The 16,198-nt window shown below is 38.6% G+C and overlaps 1 protein-coding gene across 13 annotated transcripts in view; it reads left to right on the top strand.

Annotated features, from left to right (window-relative positions):
* The window catches only part of KCNH7 (potassium voltage-gated channel subfamily H member 7), a 330,241-nt gene that overhangs the window by 172,387 nt on the left and 141,656 nt on the right, over positions 1-16,198 (top strand). For all 13 annotated transcript variants that reach the window (XM_034426358.3, XM_060687993.2, XM_060687992.2 and 10 more), the window contains exon 3: positions 14,010-14,165. In XM_034426358.3, the coding sequence (XP_034282249.1) occupies positions 14,010-14,165 (156 nt within the window). The remainder of the gene's footprint in view (positions 1-14,009; positions 14,166-16,198) is intronic.

Raw genomic sequence — 16,198 nt, 5'->3', positions numbered from 1 at the left:
TAACTGGTAATGCTTCTAGTTTCATCAGATCCCAACCGAAATACAACATAGAAATATGGAAAAACTAAGACTGATCTACAATTGAACCTTTACAATTGCAAGATCATTCATGACAGATTAACAGATTAACAGAGTTGGAAGGGACCTTATAGGTCATCTAGTCCAACCCCTCGCTCAAGCAGGAGACCCTACACCATTTCTGAAAAATGGCAGTCCAATCTTTTCTTGAAAGTCTCAAGTGATGAAGCCCCCACAACTTCTGAAGGGAAGCTCTTCCATTGGTTGATTGTTGTCACTGTCAGAAAGTTCCTCCTCATTTCTAGGTTGAATCTCTCCTTGGTCAGTTTCCATCCATGGCAAATAGTCTAAATATACATGTGTATATTATTTAGTAGTCCCAGGGTCTATGTAGTAGATATTTTTTTTAAAAAAGTATGTGTGGGTCAATGATTTGTATTTCCAGATGTCTGGAAATGTAGGAAGAGAAAAAGTTGAGCAGAATATTCACATTTAAGCCATTTTCAAGCTAATGGACACATGGTATATATATATATGTGCTTATTCTCTTGGAGAGTTCTTTTTTTTTTAATTGTTGGTGTTATTTTATGGAGTTGCTCTTCTTTCTTCAAATGAGGCAAGGAAATGCCCTGGAAGCCCTCCAGCCACTGAGTAAATCAAGTGGATGAGTAACAGCAGCAGGCTAAATGTCTATTTGATGCAGAGTTGGGATAGGGAGGAAATGCCATGGGAAAGAGCTCCCGTTTAATCATTGTAAGCTAAATTCCTAATAAATACATAACCAAATGCAGTCATTGGTCTTCTTTATTCTTCTTTTGTATCCTCAACTAACATTTCTATCCCTCAAGTAACTACATTAGGATATAAAAGGAGATAGAGCACATTTCAACATGCAAATGACTTCCAGTAGTTCCTTGACAATGAATCTTTAAATGAATAGTCTTGGGAGATGCATCTAAGTCAATTTAATAGCGAGACTTTTGATATTACCTTTGATATTATGCCTGGTAAGACATAGTAATTTATTGACAATAAGTAATAGTTATCAGTAGTTCTCAACTTATAACCTTTTGTTTAATGGCCATGCAAAGTTACAGCGGCACTGAAACATGTGACTTACAACTTACAGTCCTCACACCTATGACTGTCAAAGCATGCTCGTAGTTACCTAATCAAAATTCAGGCATTTGACAACTGGCAATGTATTGACAGTAGTTGTAGCATCTCCAGAATTACACGATTACCGGTTTGCAACCTTCCCAGCCAGCTCCCAATAAATAACGGGGAAAGCCAGATTCACTTATGTCCTCATGATTCAATTAACAATTGCAGTGATTTGCTTAATAATCATGGCAAAAATCATGATCATAGGCTTTATTCACTTAATGACTGCCTTGCTTAGCTATTGAAATTCTGGTCCCAATTCTGGTCATAAGTCAAAGATTACCTGTACATCTAAATATACTCTTATTAGTAAGCTGTGATTCAGAAATTCATTCTCAGAAACTATTTTGCTGATACATTAATGGGACAAAGAATGGAGTATAGGCCAATTGATAATAGCAATAGCACAGACTTATATACCACTTCACAGTGCTTTACAGCACTCTCTGAGAGGTTTACAGAGTCACCATATTGTCCGCAACAATCTGGGTCTTCATTTTACTGACCTCAGTAGGAAGGCTGAGTCAACCTTGAGCCCATCAGGATCGAACTCCTGGCAGTGGACAGAGTTAGCCTGCAGTACTGCATTCTAACCACTGTGCCATCATGGCTCGTTGGTGTTGCAATGGTTAGAATAAATGAAGGATTGGCTGTATTTAAAAGATTCCTAAGACTTGATTTTTCATTTTCTTGAAACGAAAGCTTGAAAAATAATATTTATTGCAGCAAGGAACATATTCCATCTCTGCAGCATTGTTAGAAAAATTATTTCGGAGACTTACCAGGATATAAAATATTTACCCTCTAATATTTCACAGATAAAAATAGAAGCAACCTTGTACTTTTCCAGTTTTCACTATGTTATTAAAGGTTTAAATTATTTACTGAATGATATATTTATGTCCCATTCTTCAAAGCCTAAGCATTTACAAGGCAGTTCTCTCTGTATAGAAATAATACAAATACTCAAAGCAAGTGATGAAATCCACATTTATTGACCTTTTGCACTGAGAGTCTCCCTTTCTTTTCTCCCTGCATCCTTCTAGGTTCTTTCAAAATCTATTTTGTCGAAGTGGGAGCATTTGCAGCAGATTTTGAGGGTTCACAAGAGCTCTATGGTGAAAAATAGCTGCATGCCTCTCACTCATGGAAACTCTTCATTAGATTCTCTCCTATCAAAGAATTCACCTGCACACGTCGGTTTATTTCCTTAAAAATGTTAAATTAAAATTAATTTAAAAAAAATAAAACCCAGAGGTTAATAAAGAAAAATATAATCAAATCAAAATATGGGGGGGGAAAGTTCAGAAAGTTCAATTTTAAAAAATGGATTGTAAATCTCAGAACTAGCAGAAATGTCAAAACAACCTGTCTGGTCAGGGAGAAAGCAAGAAGTTTTTTTTTAAAAAAAAAAATAAAATAAAATCTGGAAACCTTTGATGGACTTTTTGCTAAAAGAAGAAAGAAGAAAAAAACTCCAAAATGATGGTTTATGGATGTAATCACTTAAACAGATGAAAATTAAATAGGGGGTTGAAGGGATTTCTGAAGAGTTAAGAGGGAAGGGAGACAATATGTTTGTTTGTATCTGTTGAAGAGATGATCAGAAGTAATTATATTTCATAACTTTAATGTTCTTTCATGCTTTTTTCTTTTCTTGCAATTGTTCTCTTTTTTTCTTTGTTTTCTATTTTTTTTTCTTTAGATTTATTTAAATTGTACCTTATTTAAAATCCTCAATAAATATAAATAACCAAATAGAGCCTTCTCAAAGGCAGCAATGGATTATGGTTAGCATAGGATAGGTAGCCAGTCCTGTGCCACATAGATTTTTTAGATTATTACCAGCACCTTGAATTCAATTGGAAATCTATTGGGATAAGTTGTATAAGGATAGCTTGGATGGCAGTGATATTACATGATCATACCTGTCGGCCCTTTGAAGGAGACCAGACTTGAACACCACAGTTATGAATGCTAAAACTATTTCTAGTATAGGGTTACAGAAACAGAATCTTATAACTCTGAATGTGTATTTCCCCTCTCCACCTTTTTCTTAAAATGAAACTAGGGAGGGTCCAGTCTGAGAGTTTTTCCTCAAAATTCATTCCTGCTTTGGACTCATATTTCTCTTATCGGACCCTTACCTCGGCTGTGGCTCTTCCTCCTGTTCATCAAGGTTATTCTCACAGCCCATTATATCACCATTGTTGTTGTTAGTTGCAAAGTCGTGTCCGACCCATTGTGACCCCATGGACAACATTCCTCCAGGCCTTCCTGTCCTCCACCATCCTCGGGAGTCCATTTCAGCTCATGTCTACTGCTTCAGTGATTCCATCCAGTCACCTCATTCTCTGTCATCCCCTTCTTCTTTTGCCCTCAATCATTCCTAGCATTAGGCTCTTCTCCAGTGAGTCCTTCCTTCTCATTAGGTGGCCAAAGTATTTGAGTTTGATCTTCAGGATCTGGCCTTCTAAAGAGCAGTCAGGGTTGATCTTCTCTAGGCCTGACCAGTTTGATCACCTTGAAGTCCAAGGGATTCAAAAGAGTTTTCTCCAGCACCATAGTTCAAAGGCCTCAATTCTTTGGCACTCAGCCTTTCTTATGGTTCAACTTTCACAGCCATACATTGCAACTGGGAAAACCATAGCCTTGACTCTATGCGCTTTTGTTGGCAGGGTGATGTCTCTGCTTTTTAGTATACTATCTCACCATAGTGTGTCAAAATAAAAAAAAGACAATTATACACAATCTAAGCCTACTGTGTAAATAATGAATTACTTCAGATACAAATATATAAATAACCGGAAATTAGGATTTTGCCTGATCGATGAAGGCATGCATTTTATTCCTTTAAATAACGTATATGGCTTGAACATTGAACGTCTGGGTAGTTTACAACAATAAAAACAAACAAACCAACAATCTGAACTAAAAAACAGATGTTAATGGGTGACCTAGCTATTGTAACATATACTAACATCACATTTCAGAGCCTTGAAAGGGATTAATATTGCAGCCCTGGGTGTAATATTTACATTATGATGGAACCAAGAGAGGAACATTTCTTTCACATATGCAGCCTAAACAGTCCACTACTTTAAGGATGAGTGAAGTGATCCATAAATGTGTTAAGTCTGGAGTACTGGTTTCAATTACATTATTACATTACATTATTTAACTCCAGTACTTTCATTTAATTGATGAAGAGATAATTGATTCCAGAGGGACAAACTGTATGCTGAAAAACAGAAAGGCAAATAACTACCAAGACTGACCTCATCACTCTTTGTACCAATTGCTTTCTTTCAGGTTATTATTCCTGAATGGAACTGATTGTCTATTAGCCATTGCATGTGAATTAAGATGTGTTCAAATTGGCCTCCCCATTCTTCATTAAAAATAAAAACATAAACCAGACTTTGTTGTACAGATATATTTGCAGGAACTTTCATGGGTTATTCTGATGGACATGATTACGCTGTTGATTCTGTTTCATTTTTTAATGACTTTCCTGTGGGCGGATTCATATTAGCCTCTTTGTGCACGTATGATGTTGGCACCTATAAAAAAAGTATAAATTTAAGAAAATAAGTAAAGTAGAAATAATAATAACAACAACCCTTGAAGTGATGTCCCAGTGCCTGGAGGCTGTACGGGTCTGGATGGGGAGGAACAGGCTCAAGCTCAACCCTTCCAAGACTGAGTGGCTGTGGCTCCCGGCATCCCGATATAGTCAGTTGACTCCATCACTGACTATTGGGGGCGAGTCTTTGGCCCCCACAGAGAGGGCTCGCAATCTGGGAGTCCTCCTGGATATGCAGCTGTCCTTGGAGGAACATCTGACGGCTGTAACCAGGGGGACCTTTTGTCAGGTTCGCCTGATTCGCCAGTTGCGGCCCTTTCTTGATCGGGATTCCCTGTGCACAGTCACTCACGCCCTCGTCACCTCTCGCCTTGACTATTGCAACGCTCTCTACATGGGGCTCCCCTTGAGGAGCACCCGGAGGCTCCAGCTGGTCCAGAACGCAGCAGCGCGGGTAGTGACGGGAGCAGCATGGCGCTCCCATGTAACACCGCTCCTGCGCGAGCTGCACTGGCTCCCAGTTGTCTTCCGGGTGCGCTTCAAGGTGTTGGTTATCACCTTTAAAGCGCTCCATGGCATAGGGCCTAGCTATCTTCGAGACTGCCTGCTGCTACCAACGACCTCCCATCGACCCGTGCGCTCCCACAGAGAGGGCCTCCTCGGGGTGCCATCAGCCAGACAATGTAGGCTGGTGACCCCCAGGGGGAGAGCCTTCTCTGTGGGGGCACCTACCCTCTGGAATCAGCTCCCCCCAGAGATAAGGAGAATCCAAGACCTCAGTGCCTTCCGTCGCGCCCTTAAAACCCATTTATTTAAACAAGCCGGGCTGGCTTAAGATGAAATTTTTAACTGTTTTTAAATGTTTTAAACGTTTTTAATTGGTAAATGAGTTTTAATTGGGCCAAATTTATATATCTTTTAATTGTTTTTAATATTTGTTCTGCATGTTTTTTAATCTGGCTGTACACCGCCCTGAGTCCTCAGGGAGAAGGGCGGTATAGAAATCCAATATAAAATAAAAAATAAAAAATAAACAGTATGAGTGGGTAAACAATGGATTTCAAGTACTTTAAAAGCTTGTACTGTATATCTAGTATATCATTAAGGATTTAGGCTCTTACTGTATGCAATATTTCACATCCTTTCTTTAAAGAAAACTCAAAGATTATTGATTATTGATTATTGTTATTTTAAGCTGAAAATATTTGATGGAGACAGTACAGAACAAAGACAAAACTGTAAACCATACATGGGTGAGTACTAGGTGCTATCGATCAGTGAAATATCAATAGTCCCGGCTGGACTATTGTAATGCTCTCTACATGGGGCTCCCCTTGAAGAGCACTCGGAGGCTCCAACTGGTCCAGAATGCGGCCGCGCGGGTGGTTATGGGCGCAACTCGTTGTGCCCACATGACACCCCTCCTGCGCGAGCTGCACTGGCTCCCAGTGGTCTTCCGGGTGCGATTCAAGGTACTGGTCACCACCTTTAAAGCGCTCCATGGCATAGGACCCAGGTACCTTCGAGACCGACTTCTGCCACCAATAGCCTCCCACCGGCCAGTTCGCTCCCACAGAGAGGATCTCCTCAGGGTGCCATCGGCCAAGTTATATCGGCTGACAACACGCAGGGGGAGGGCCTTCTCTGTGGGAGCCCCTGCCCTGTGGAATGAACTGCCCCCGGAAATGCGTAAGATCTCCAACCTCCGTGTATTCCGCTGTGCCCTCAAGACCTGCTGTTCCGCCAGGCCGGGCTATCAATGTAATGATTTTAAATTGGGTGTTTTAAATTTGGGGTTTTAAATCTGAGCCGAAATTATTTAAAAATTTTAATTATTTTTAAATTGATGTCTGTCTTTGTGTTTTTAATAGGCTGTACACCACCCTGAGTCCTTCGGAAGAAGGGCGGTATAGAAATAAAATTATTATTATTATTATTATTATTATTATTATTATTATTATTATTATTATTATTATTATTATTATTATTATTATTATTATTATTGTTATTATTGTTATTGTTATTGTTATTATTATTATTATTATTATTATTATTATTATTATTATTATTATTATTATTATTATTATAGAGATAAACCCAAATTTTGGATGTGGCCCAAATCTATCTAATTTCTAATTACTGTGTTTCCCCGAAAATAAGACCCTGTCTTATATTATTTGAACCCTGAAATAAGCGCTTGGCCTTATTGCCATGTGCTCAAAAACCTGATTGGGTTTATTATCAGGGGATGTCTTATTTTGGGGGAAACAGGGTAGTATTAAATTCTACATCAGATTTACATCAAGGCATGCTCTTCACAATTTAAGCATTCTTACAGAGAAGGAATTCTTCTCCCCCTCTTCCTCCTGCAATATATTTAACCCATTTTAAGGCATACATGTTTTATGTGTGTCTCACCTAACTTTACCTGAAAATTAGGCCAGTTCTCTTCACTCGGAAAAGCAGAGTCTACCTGAACCTTAGGGTCATTGGCTGAGTTTCTTTGTTCTACTTAAACGGCTGTATAGCCTATCTCCAGTATTAAAGATGCATCAGAAGGAAAAGCAGGGCCTTTTTTCTTTGGAAGACCAAGCACTAATCACATCGTCACTGAAATAAAGCAAGTACTTATTTCTATTTATTTATAGACTTGGTCGGATGGGTATTTTTATATACAACTCACTATCCTTTTATTGTCTTTTCTTTTTCCTAAATATGTTTTCCCCCTTTGCAATCCTCTCAGCAACGAGTAAATGGCCAAATAATCCCAAATTCAATTTTATCATCTTTATCCATTTTTATGAATAGATTGATTTAGGGTTCCTAAATGGATAAATTACTGTGGGTTTTGTTTTTACTTTTTTTCTTGCAAATTCTAGAAAACATTTCTTTCAATCTTTGCAGATGTTTAGACATGGTTTCATGCACGCAAAACTTGCCTTAACATTGCAAATAAAAGGGGCCAGTGATGAGAACACCTTAATGTTCTAACCTTAATGTGAACATGTTTAGAGTATTCTTTCCATGTCTATTATTTCTTGGATTGTTTCTCTAACTATAAGCTACACTCAGTGTATCGATAAAAGAGAATATTTGTAGCATAGAGTTGAACTATGGAGTCCTTGGACTGATGATGTTACCTAGTTTAGTAATGAAACATCTGCAAAAAAAAAAAAAACACCACCAAACTCAGAGACCATCAAGGAGCCCAAATTCAGTGTACCTGGACAGTTGCTCAGACACTACAAATTCCTTTCATTCTCCTCATAATTTCATCTCCATATACACTATTTAATATGCTCCAAACTGACCACATTTCAGGATGCACAAGAAGTGCAAGTGGGAAGATAAATTCTTTGACTTGAGAAGCTATGTTAGCAGACAGACACTCTTACTTACAGCTCTACAGAACTTGAATAATGCCTTTCTTGAGCTGCCAGTCTTTAATGTTGCAAGATGACAGTGCCATATTTGATTCAGTTGAGTTTAACTCCATTAAAAGGCTAGCCTGATATCTGTTTATAGGAAAATAACCTAAATAACTTGGTATTTCAGCAATGGATTTGATAGATGCCAACTAGGAAATTGAACAAGAGAGCAAAGTTAACGAGGAATGTTTAATAGGAAAAGAAAGAAAACACTGTACTTCATTGAAAGATACGATACAGAGCAAATTGTTAGTGAAGTTTGTGCAAGACTCAGCTTTGGGGACCATTTCAATCAATACTAATAAACAACCTTAAATTGGAATGTGTTCACGAAATTCGCTTATATTATTCAAAATTAAACCTCAGTATAGGCGATAATTTGAAAAATGATAGAATGTTCTCAATGATGGCCATAGGCCGGATTAGTAGAAATGATTTTCAGGGTTTGAAGGAATGTTGTTGTTCTTGTTGTTGTTCATCATCATTATCTGCCTCTTTATGATGGGCAGTAGGAAATGACAGAGAATATGTGATGCTGAAGAGGAAATCACCGTGGACTTCAGTCTTGCCTGTTTCTGCATGTTTATTCTTCAATCTTCTAAAGATGCTTCCATACCTTATTCCAAGTTGATATTGGCTATATGATAGGCTGAAAAGAATAGGCTGAAGAGAAAAGATGTTCTCTTTTCATTCTTTAGAAAGTCTGCTGGGATGGAGGAGGATTTAATTTAAATCTCTGATGATACAAAGCCTCATATTCCTGTAAAAGTTTGGGGTTTTTTTAGACTTTGCATGTTCACATTATATTTCAAGTGTTTGAAGCACCTACCGTATTTTTCGGAGTATAAGACACACCTTAGTTTTTGGGGAGGAAAATAAGAAAAAAGCTGATTGGCAGGTGGATCGGCCTCCCGGAATACTCCCAATCAGCTGTTCCCAGAGGTGAATTTTAGCAACAGGTTCCTTGGTTGTGAGCTCTGTGCCTTGCTTTTTTTTTTTTTCTGCCTCTGAAACTTCTGGAACTCTGTTTCAGAAAAAACTTTTTTTCCTGCCTCTGAAAGCCTCCGAAACAGAGCTTCAGAAAAAAAAGCCTCTGAAGCTGTGTTTGGGGGTTTCTTTTCTGAAGTTTTGTTTCTGATGCTTTTTTCAGCCTCTGAAACCTCCATTTGAGAAGCTAGCCAGGGCTACATTTGGAGTATAAGACTCACCCAGATTTTCACCCTCTTTTTTGGGGGAAAAAGGTGCGTCCTATACTCCAAAAAATACGGTAAGTGCTAAATGCCACTTTTAATGCACATCTGCAGTATCAAGCTAACACCTCCTTTTTGCAACAGTAATGAAACAAACTATGAGCTTATATAGCGGGAACCAGTTCTCGGTTTCTATTACATTGCATGTAGACAGGTTTGCTTTGTCCTGGTTCTGTTACCTACAGAGTGTAATTAATTAAATTACAAAATTATAAACATAATTAAACCCTCTTTTTTTTGTCACAAAAAAAGAATATTCATTCGTCCAAGTTTTCCATCATTGCCTTTTGACCCTGAATATATTCCGTTTTTTGCAGTCAGGGCATTCATACACAATTCTACTTGGGAATAAACTCCATTAAATTAGATAGGACTTACTTTTACAAAAGATCCGTGGTGGCGCAGTGGTTAAAATGCAGCATTGCAGGCTAATTCTGCCGACTGCCAGCAGTTTGATTCTCACCTGCTCAAGACTGACTCAGGCTTCCGTCCTTCCGAGGTTGGTAAAATGAGGACCCAGATTGTTGGGGGCAATAGGTTGACTCTGTAAACCATTTAGAGGAGGTTGTAAAGCAGTATGAAGCTGGATATAGTCTAAGTACTATTGCAATTGGTACATCTTGCCATAGTATGTGGTTACATCTAATCAGCTATTCATGATCTGCTAAAAGCTAAGTAGATTCAAACCTGGTTAGTATTTGGATGGGAGATTATCAGAAAGTCCATGGTCAATCCCTTTTCAGTATTGGGTTTAAGAAGAAGGTAATTCCTGATGATGCCTTAATCTGAGTTCTACCCCTGGTGTTCAATGGATTTATTTTTAATTGTGTTTTGGAATCTTTCTGAAACATCCTGACCTTGACTCTCAGTCTGACATCAAGCAGACTTTCTTCATAGGTAATCCAGACATGCAAACTGTTTTGGATTCAAACCACTTCAAATTCAAAGCAATATGTTCTGAGGTCAATGGCCCCGTCTGAATGCAAAAGCCTCTTTTGAGTGCCAAGCACACTACCCAAAACAGGACGTTTCATACTCAAAATCAGATGTTTGGTTTGAATTTTAAAAGTTTTGCATATGCCTGATTAGGTAGATAACTGTAATTCTGAATTATTCATGTTCAATTTCAAATTAATTTAGTTATGGTATCCTCAAGGTCTTGTACTATAAAAAAACTTTTCCATTTTTTCCTCTAGTCATATCTAAAACCATCTGTTGGAACATAGAAAAATTGCCGTGACATTAGACCGTTATGTAGGTAGTGGCAAGCTGAAAATGATAATTTCTTTAGCAAAGCTGTGGTTTGATGACATAGTTTGGAAGAATGTATTTAAGATTATATAGCATAATTCAAGATAAGAGTAATTCAGAGTTTAATTAAAAGTTTTAATTTCAGAAATGGACATTGGATTCCTTTAAATGTTCAAATTATGAGGGGAAAAAACAAAAGAGAAATGTAAGAAGTGTATTACTTTAACTGTAGGATTTCTACATAATGAATTCCATATCGGTAACGTGCTGATGTCCAAATTCATGAATTGATTCATTTTACCCTTCCATTACTTTAAACCATCCCATTTGCAGAACCATGGATGCTGGGTTACGCTATGCCAAAGGATAATTCTATCCCTTTGAGGAAGTCTTCCTTTCCAACAAGAGATAACATTCCATCAGAAACGTGTAAGCCTTCTGGGAGTCACTTGGGATTTTGCAACCCAGATACGATGTGCTAGTTAAAAAGCATTCTTAAAGTTGCCTATCAATTACTAGATAGGAACACGGGATCATTGATCAAAGTGTTTCCAATATCTTAGACCTATCTGGTTTTCCCGTTTCTATGATGGCCATCATACCTACATTTACATCAAGCCAGCTGAGTCAATACATACAATTTTCATGCAAACTTTTCTCCTCTTTTTTTGATCGTGCATAAACCTTCCCAAGTTGACTCCTGGCAGATGTATTGAACTATAACCAGCTGCAATAAGCAGCACTCCAGATGTCATATAGCATAGTCCAGTAGGGAGCTGAAGATCAGCCCTGGATTAAAGGAGAGTTAGAACAAGCTTGAGTGGCTTTTGCCTTCCAAATTTGGCCATGGAATTTAAAACCAAGAGGGAAACTCCAGGCTTCCAACATGACTTTCTGCCAAAACAGTGCCAATCTTGGATCGCTTGAGCAAAGTCCACCATTTCCAAAGCCTATTACAACTGATTCTACATTGTGCACTGAGTATGTATCTCATTTCCTTTTCCCTCCCTCTCTCCCCCCCCCCCCCCCGGCATCAGAGGCCAAGCAGTCTGAATGTCACTATGTAATAAACCTGATGCAAAAGATGTCAAACATTTCTAAACTACGTGGTGCGACTGCCTTTTCCAATAAATCAGGAAATCGCGTTTTGAAGTCTTTAAAGTCAATATTTATTTTTGTTAATTAACTGAAAGCGTAATGGGTCTGTCTAGTCTCTCTTCCAATACTCTGATTAACCAGTCTCAATTTCAGCGCACAGCCTGCAGCACTTCTATTTTTACCTCAGATGGAAGAGTCTTAAATTGCTTATTTTCTGTTTACTAAAGTCATCCTGTTTGTTCCCATGGAAACCGTGGCAAGTGTCACAGCTTAACTGTTTTATTAAATGGATTGAAGCCACAGCTACAACGTTTGAAAGGCAAGACCTGTCAGTCTTTATGTGTGGCTTTATGCAGTCGTAAAATGACACGCAACAGGAGAAACAATATAAATTTTATTTTGTGATATGTGCTAGAGTGCCGCAGCCTTCCCAAGTTGACACCCTGCAGATATATTGAACTATAACTCCCATCAAAGTATGGCACTCAAGGTGACTAAATATAGGAAGAGAAACATGAAAACAAAAGGGTGAAAAATACATTTAGAAACGTTATATGAACCTAATCCAATACCGACAAGGAGCAGTGGTCAAGAAGACACTGTTGGAAGGCTAAAAATAAAGGTGTATCTTGACCCCTTTCTTAAAAGCAGAGAAATGTCAAAGCAACTGCAGATCCAAAGAGGGTCCCTTGATATTTCAGGAGCCACACAGAAGAAGACCTTTGGCCAGATGACTAACCAGCGGTCCATGGCATTGGGAGCTATCATTAGAAAGGCCTCCCCTGTAGGAATTAACATCCAGGATGGGTCACCACGAAGAAGGTGGTTCTTTTGGAGGCCAATCTCATGGATTGAGTGCCAAAAAGTGGTCAAGTCAACAGTGCAGATGATTCCTAGTGCGGTTATTGGGGTGTCATCATACAGCAGACTGTCTCATTTTGCTGCAGTGCTTTAAGAGTTTATTCTGATGATAGTAGTCCATAGGCTTGACAGCTGTTATCTGGTTTTTGTTTTACTCTGGGCATCAGCCTAGACTCCCAGGCAGAGGAGGAGTCTTAAAAGTTACTGTGCTGTAAATAATTAAATAAGTAGCATGTTCTGGAAGGGGAAAAAAAAAACAAAATTCAGTCGATTATGTATCTATTTTTAAAAGCTAAATATAAAAAAAGCAAGCTAAATGTAAATGGTACAGAAATGTGCCCTTTTTGCTGACTTCAGTGTCTGCGCTGGGCTTCAAAACCAAAGGGCATTTTTCCACATCTATTTTTGTGCCGTTTCACTGATGCTTTCTGCATGTTTTCCATCCAAGCGATGTGAGCATGGTGGCAGGGACTCTTGCCATTGCTTTCATAGGCTGCACCAACAAAAGCACAACTTAAACCAGATTGCTGAGCCAGAGGGACAGTTGCTGCCATAGTTTTGTGGGGTGGGGGTTAAGTAACCTCAGTTAGGACTTGCCTGAAGTTTGTGGAAGGTGAACCGGCACTTGTAAGTTCGTACGTTTCTGCTTCTAGCCAGAACAGTCTACATTTGTGTGTAATGTGTGTGTGTGTGTGTGTGTGTGTGTCTTTATGTGTATGCACTGAGAAAGAGAGTGACAGCCTGGGATTGAGCACACTGGTCAAACAAATGCTTCCGTTTTTATCGAATTGAATACAGTTCTACATTTTTGACCACTCTGGCTTTGGCTGAAGCGTATCAAGATCCAACACCTGTTCCTGACATGGTTTATTTTGACAGCAATCCCAGAAGATTCTGTGCATATATACCTCTGTGCAGATGACCAGGAAAAACCTTTCACGTGACCACTTATAAGCCTTTGGAAAACCATGTCTACCTCAGTGCTTTGGGGACCAAAAGGGCTTCATTTGTGGCATTGCCATAAATAAAGTTCTTAATCATTTGTATGAGTCTAAAGATGAAATACATTTAACTTGGTTGTTGATACTGAGTTTCTTCCCTGGTGGGATTCTACACATGTGTCCAAAGCTTTTGTGATGCACAAAACACAATTGAGGGAGAAGCCACCATGCAAAATGTTCTGGAATGGAGCACACTGAGTTTGAATTGTCAGAGGGCAGTCACAACAAAATAGGTGTGCCTGTATTTCTCTGATTGGTGACCATTTTGGAATCTCTTGTAGGGAAGTACCATAATTGGAACTGAATTATTTCCACAGAAACTTTTGTTGATGTTTTTCCCTCTTCTTTATAGGGTCTACCTTCATATGTAACACCCACATCATCCCAGTGAAAAATCAAGAAGGAGTGGCTATGATGTTTATTATTAGCTTTGAATATGCAACTGATGAAGAAAATGTGGAGTCTCCAGAAAAATTCAGCCAGATACTAACAGCCAAAGTTACAAATCGTAAGTATATGTATCTTTACTAGGGGTATCTCTGAGTAAGAGAAGTACAATTCTTGAGCAGGGGGTTGGACTAGAAGACCTCTAAGGTCCCTTCCAACTCTTGTTATTCTGTTACAATTAAGTAATGATCATAGCATGTTCATTAGAAAGAAAATCTATGGAATGGAATGAGCATAGTTTATGGAGAAGTAGATGCTTTTGTTAACAATTCCTGGGTTCAATTATTATATTTACATTTGAAAAATATGTGCCATAAATTCAAAATGATTATTGTTGTTTAATTGTTCAGTCGTTGCTGTTCTTTGTGACCTAATGGTTAATACTGACATATAAATGACTGCCAATATCTTAATAGTATTAATCATGCTTTCATACAGATTCACATATACCGTAATTTTAAGCTTCAAATTCTGGAACGTTCATTTTTATGATAGCTTAATTAATTGTATTCAGGGGTAAATGTGTGTCAACCAGTTCAAAGTGGGGACAGCTTTGCCTCCAAATTAAACAAAATCCAAATTAGAACCATAATGAGGGATAGAGTCATGGCCACAATATCCAAAGAGCTAGGTTTTTTCATATCCAAATTCTATATGACAGGGTGAGAAGAGGGAACTAAGAGCTGTAATTTTGTGACTGGTATAAGCAAGAACGCTAACAAAAAAACCCACACCAATCTTATCCTAGGACTATAATGCTTTGGTATATCCTGATGTATAATCAATCGTATTAGTTGTGCTATTTGATTTCTGTGTGATTCCAAACTGCCACAACCCTTCTTTGCTACGGAGCCCTTGGGAACACAAGATATTATGCTTCTGGCTAGACACTGCAGACTGTGGGCTTCTGTTGCTGGAGGTTCATTCATTATGTGATTCAAATAACTGCAGTTTTATCTTTCACTTGGGAGGATCAGCAGGAAAGATTTTCCATCTGCCTGGAGCTGCTGTTCTACTCAGAAAGAAAGAACAAAAAGCCTCTAGCATCCTGAATCTCCTTCCTATCCTCCATTCCAGAAACAGGCAGCCTGATGCCTCCTGATGAATTAATGTGTACTGGCATTTCCACAGATTCCAGTGGGAGTTTTTTTTCTTTTTTTTTTTAGGAATGAGATAGTAAGTGACAAAAGGTTAACCGATTAAAAAGAATTACAAACAAAGGGAGAGGGGGAAAAAAACAGCCAAAAGGAAGTATTGTGCCGTAAGGGCTACATTTTAAGATTTTTGTCTTGAACAGAAAATGAGCAGAATTACATATCTGTGTAGCAGATACTAGACCTATTTGGAACAATGAGTTCACCTAATAGATATTATGGCTGCATCAGAAGGGGGTTTCCTGGGGCTTTCCCAGTGCGTTTATGGCCAGTCACAAAACAAAAAAAGTCAGATGGGCAAAGACACCAAGCGCAAGTCAATGCACACATTGGCCCCATAGTTACCCACAGTTATAATTAAGCCATAACATTTCTCTTCAAATATGAGCTCCAATGCAGCATTGTGGATTTTGAACTGAAGTCAAGTTGCATATAGAAACTAGCGCTCTCTCTCCCTCCCTCCCTCCCTCCCTCCCTCCCTCCCTCTCATTTGAGCAATAGGACAGGAAGAGGAAATTAAAATAGCAATTCCATTGTTCTGCTTACTGGAGCAGGTCTCTATAGTGTGGGTTACATAAATGTCTTAGCTTAGCGAACCAAGACATTTAAGAGTATAGCAAAGCATCTTATACAATTTAGAATTCCCTTTGGTGTAGCCTGAACCTGGAGATCACTACTTTTAAGACAAAAATGGGGGAGGTGGAAAATCTTACCTTTCAACAAATACATTAATTTAGGGAAAATGGCAACAAAATGGAAGGAAGGTGTTCTATCAGTTTTCAGTGGTCACTGTCAGACAATGACCAAAGAAAACAGGACTGTATATGGTTCTTAACTTTCAAATGATATATTTCTGGCCCTGGGTTTTGTCCTAAAGTATAGAAACAGTTGTATGAGTGTTTGGATTCTGAAGTTTGAACAGGAATACAATGACACAGCC

The sequence above is a fragment of the Pantherophis guttatus genome, chromosome 1, assembly GCF_059756535.1.
Source record: "Pantherophis guttatus breed Tessera chromosome 1, ASM5975653v1, whole genome shotgun sequence".
Lineage (NCBI taxonomy): Eukaryota > Metazoa > Chordata > Lepidosauria > Squamata > Colubridae > Pantherophis > Pantherophis guttatus.
Note: the sequence above shows the minus strand (reverse complement) of the source record. Positions and strands in the feature narration are given on the sequence as shown.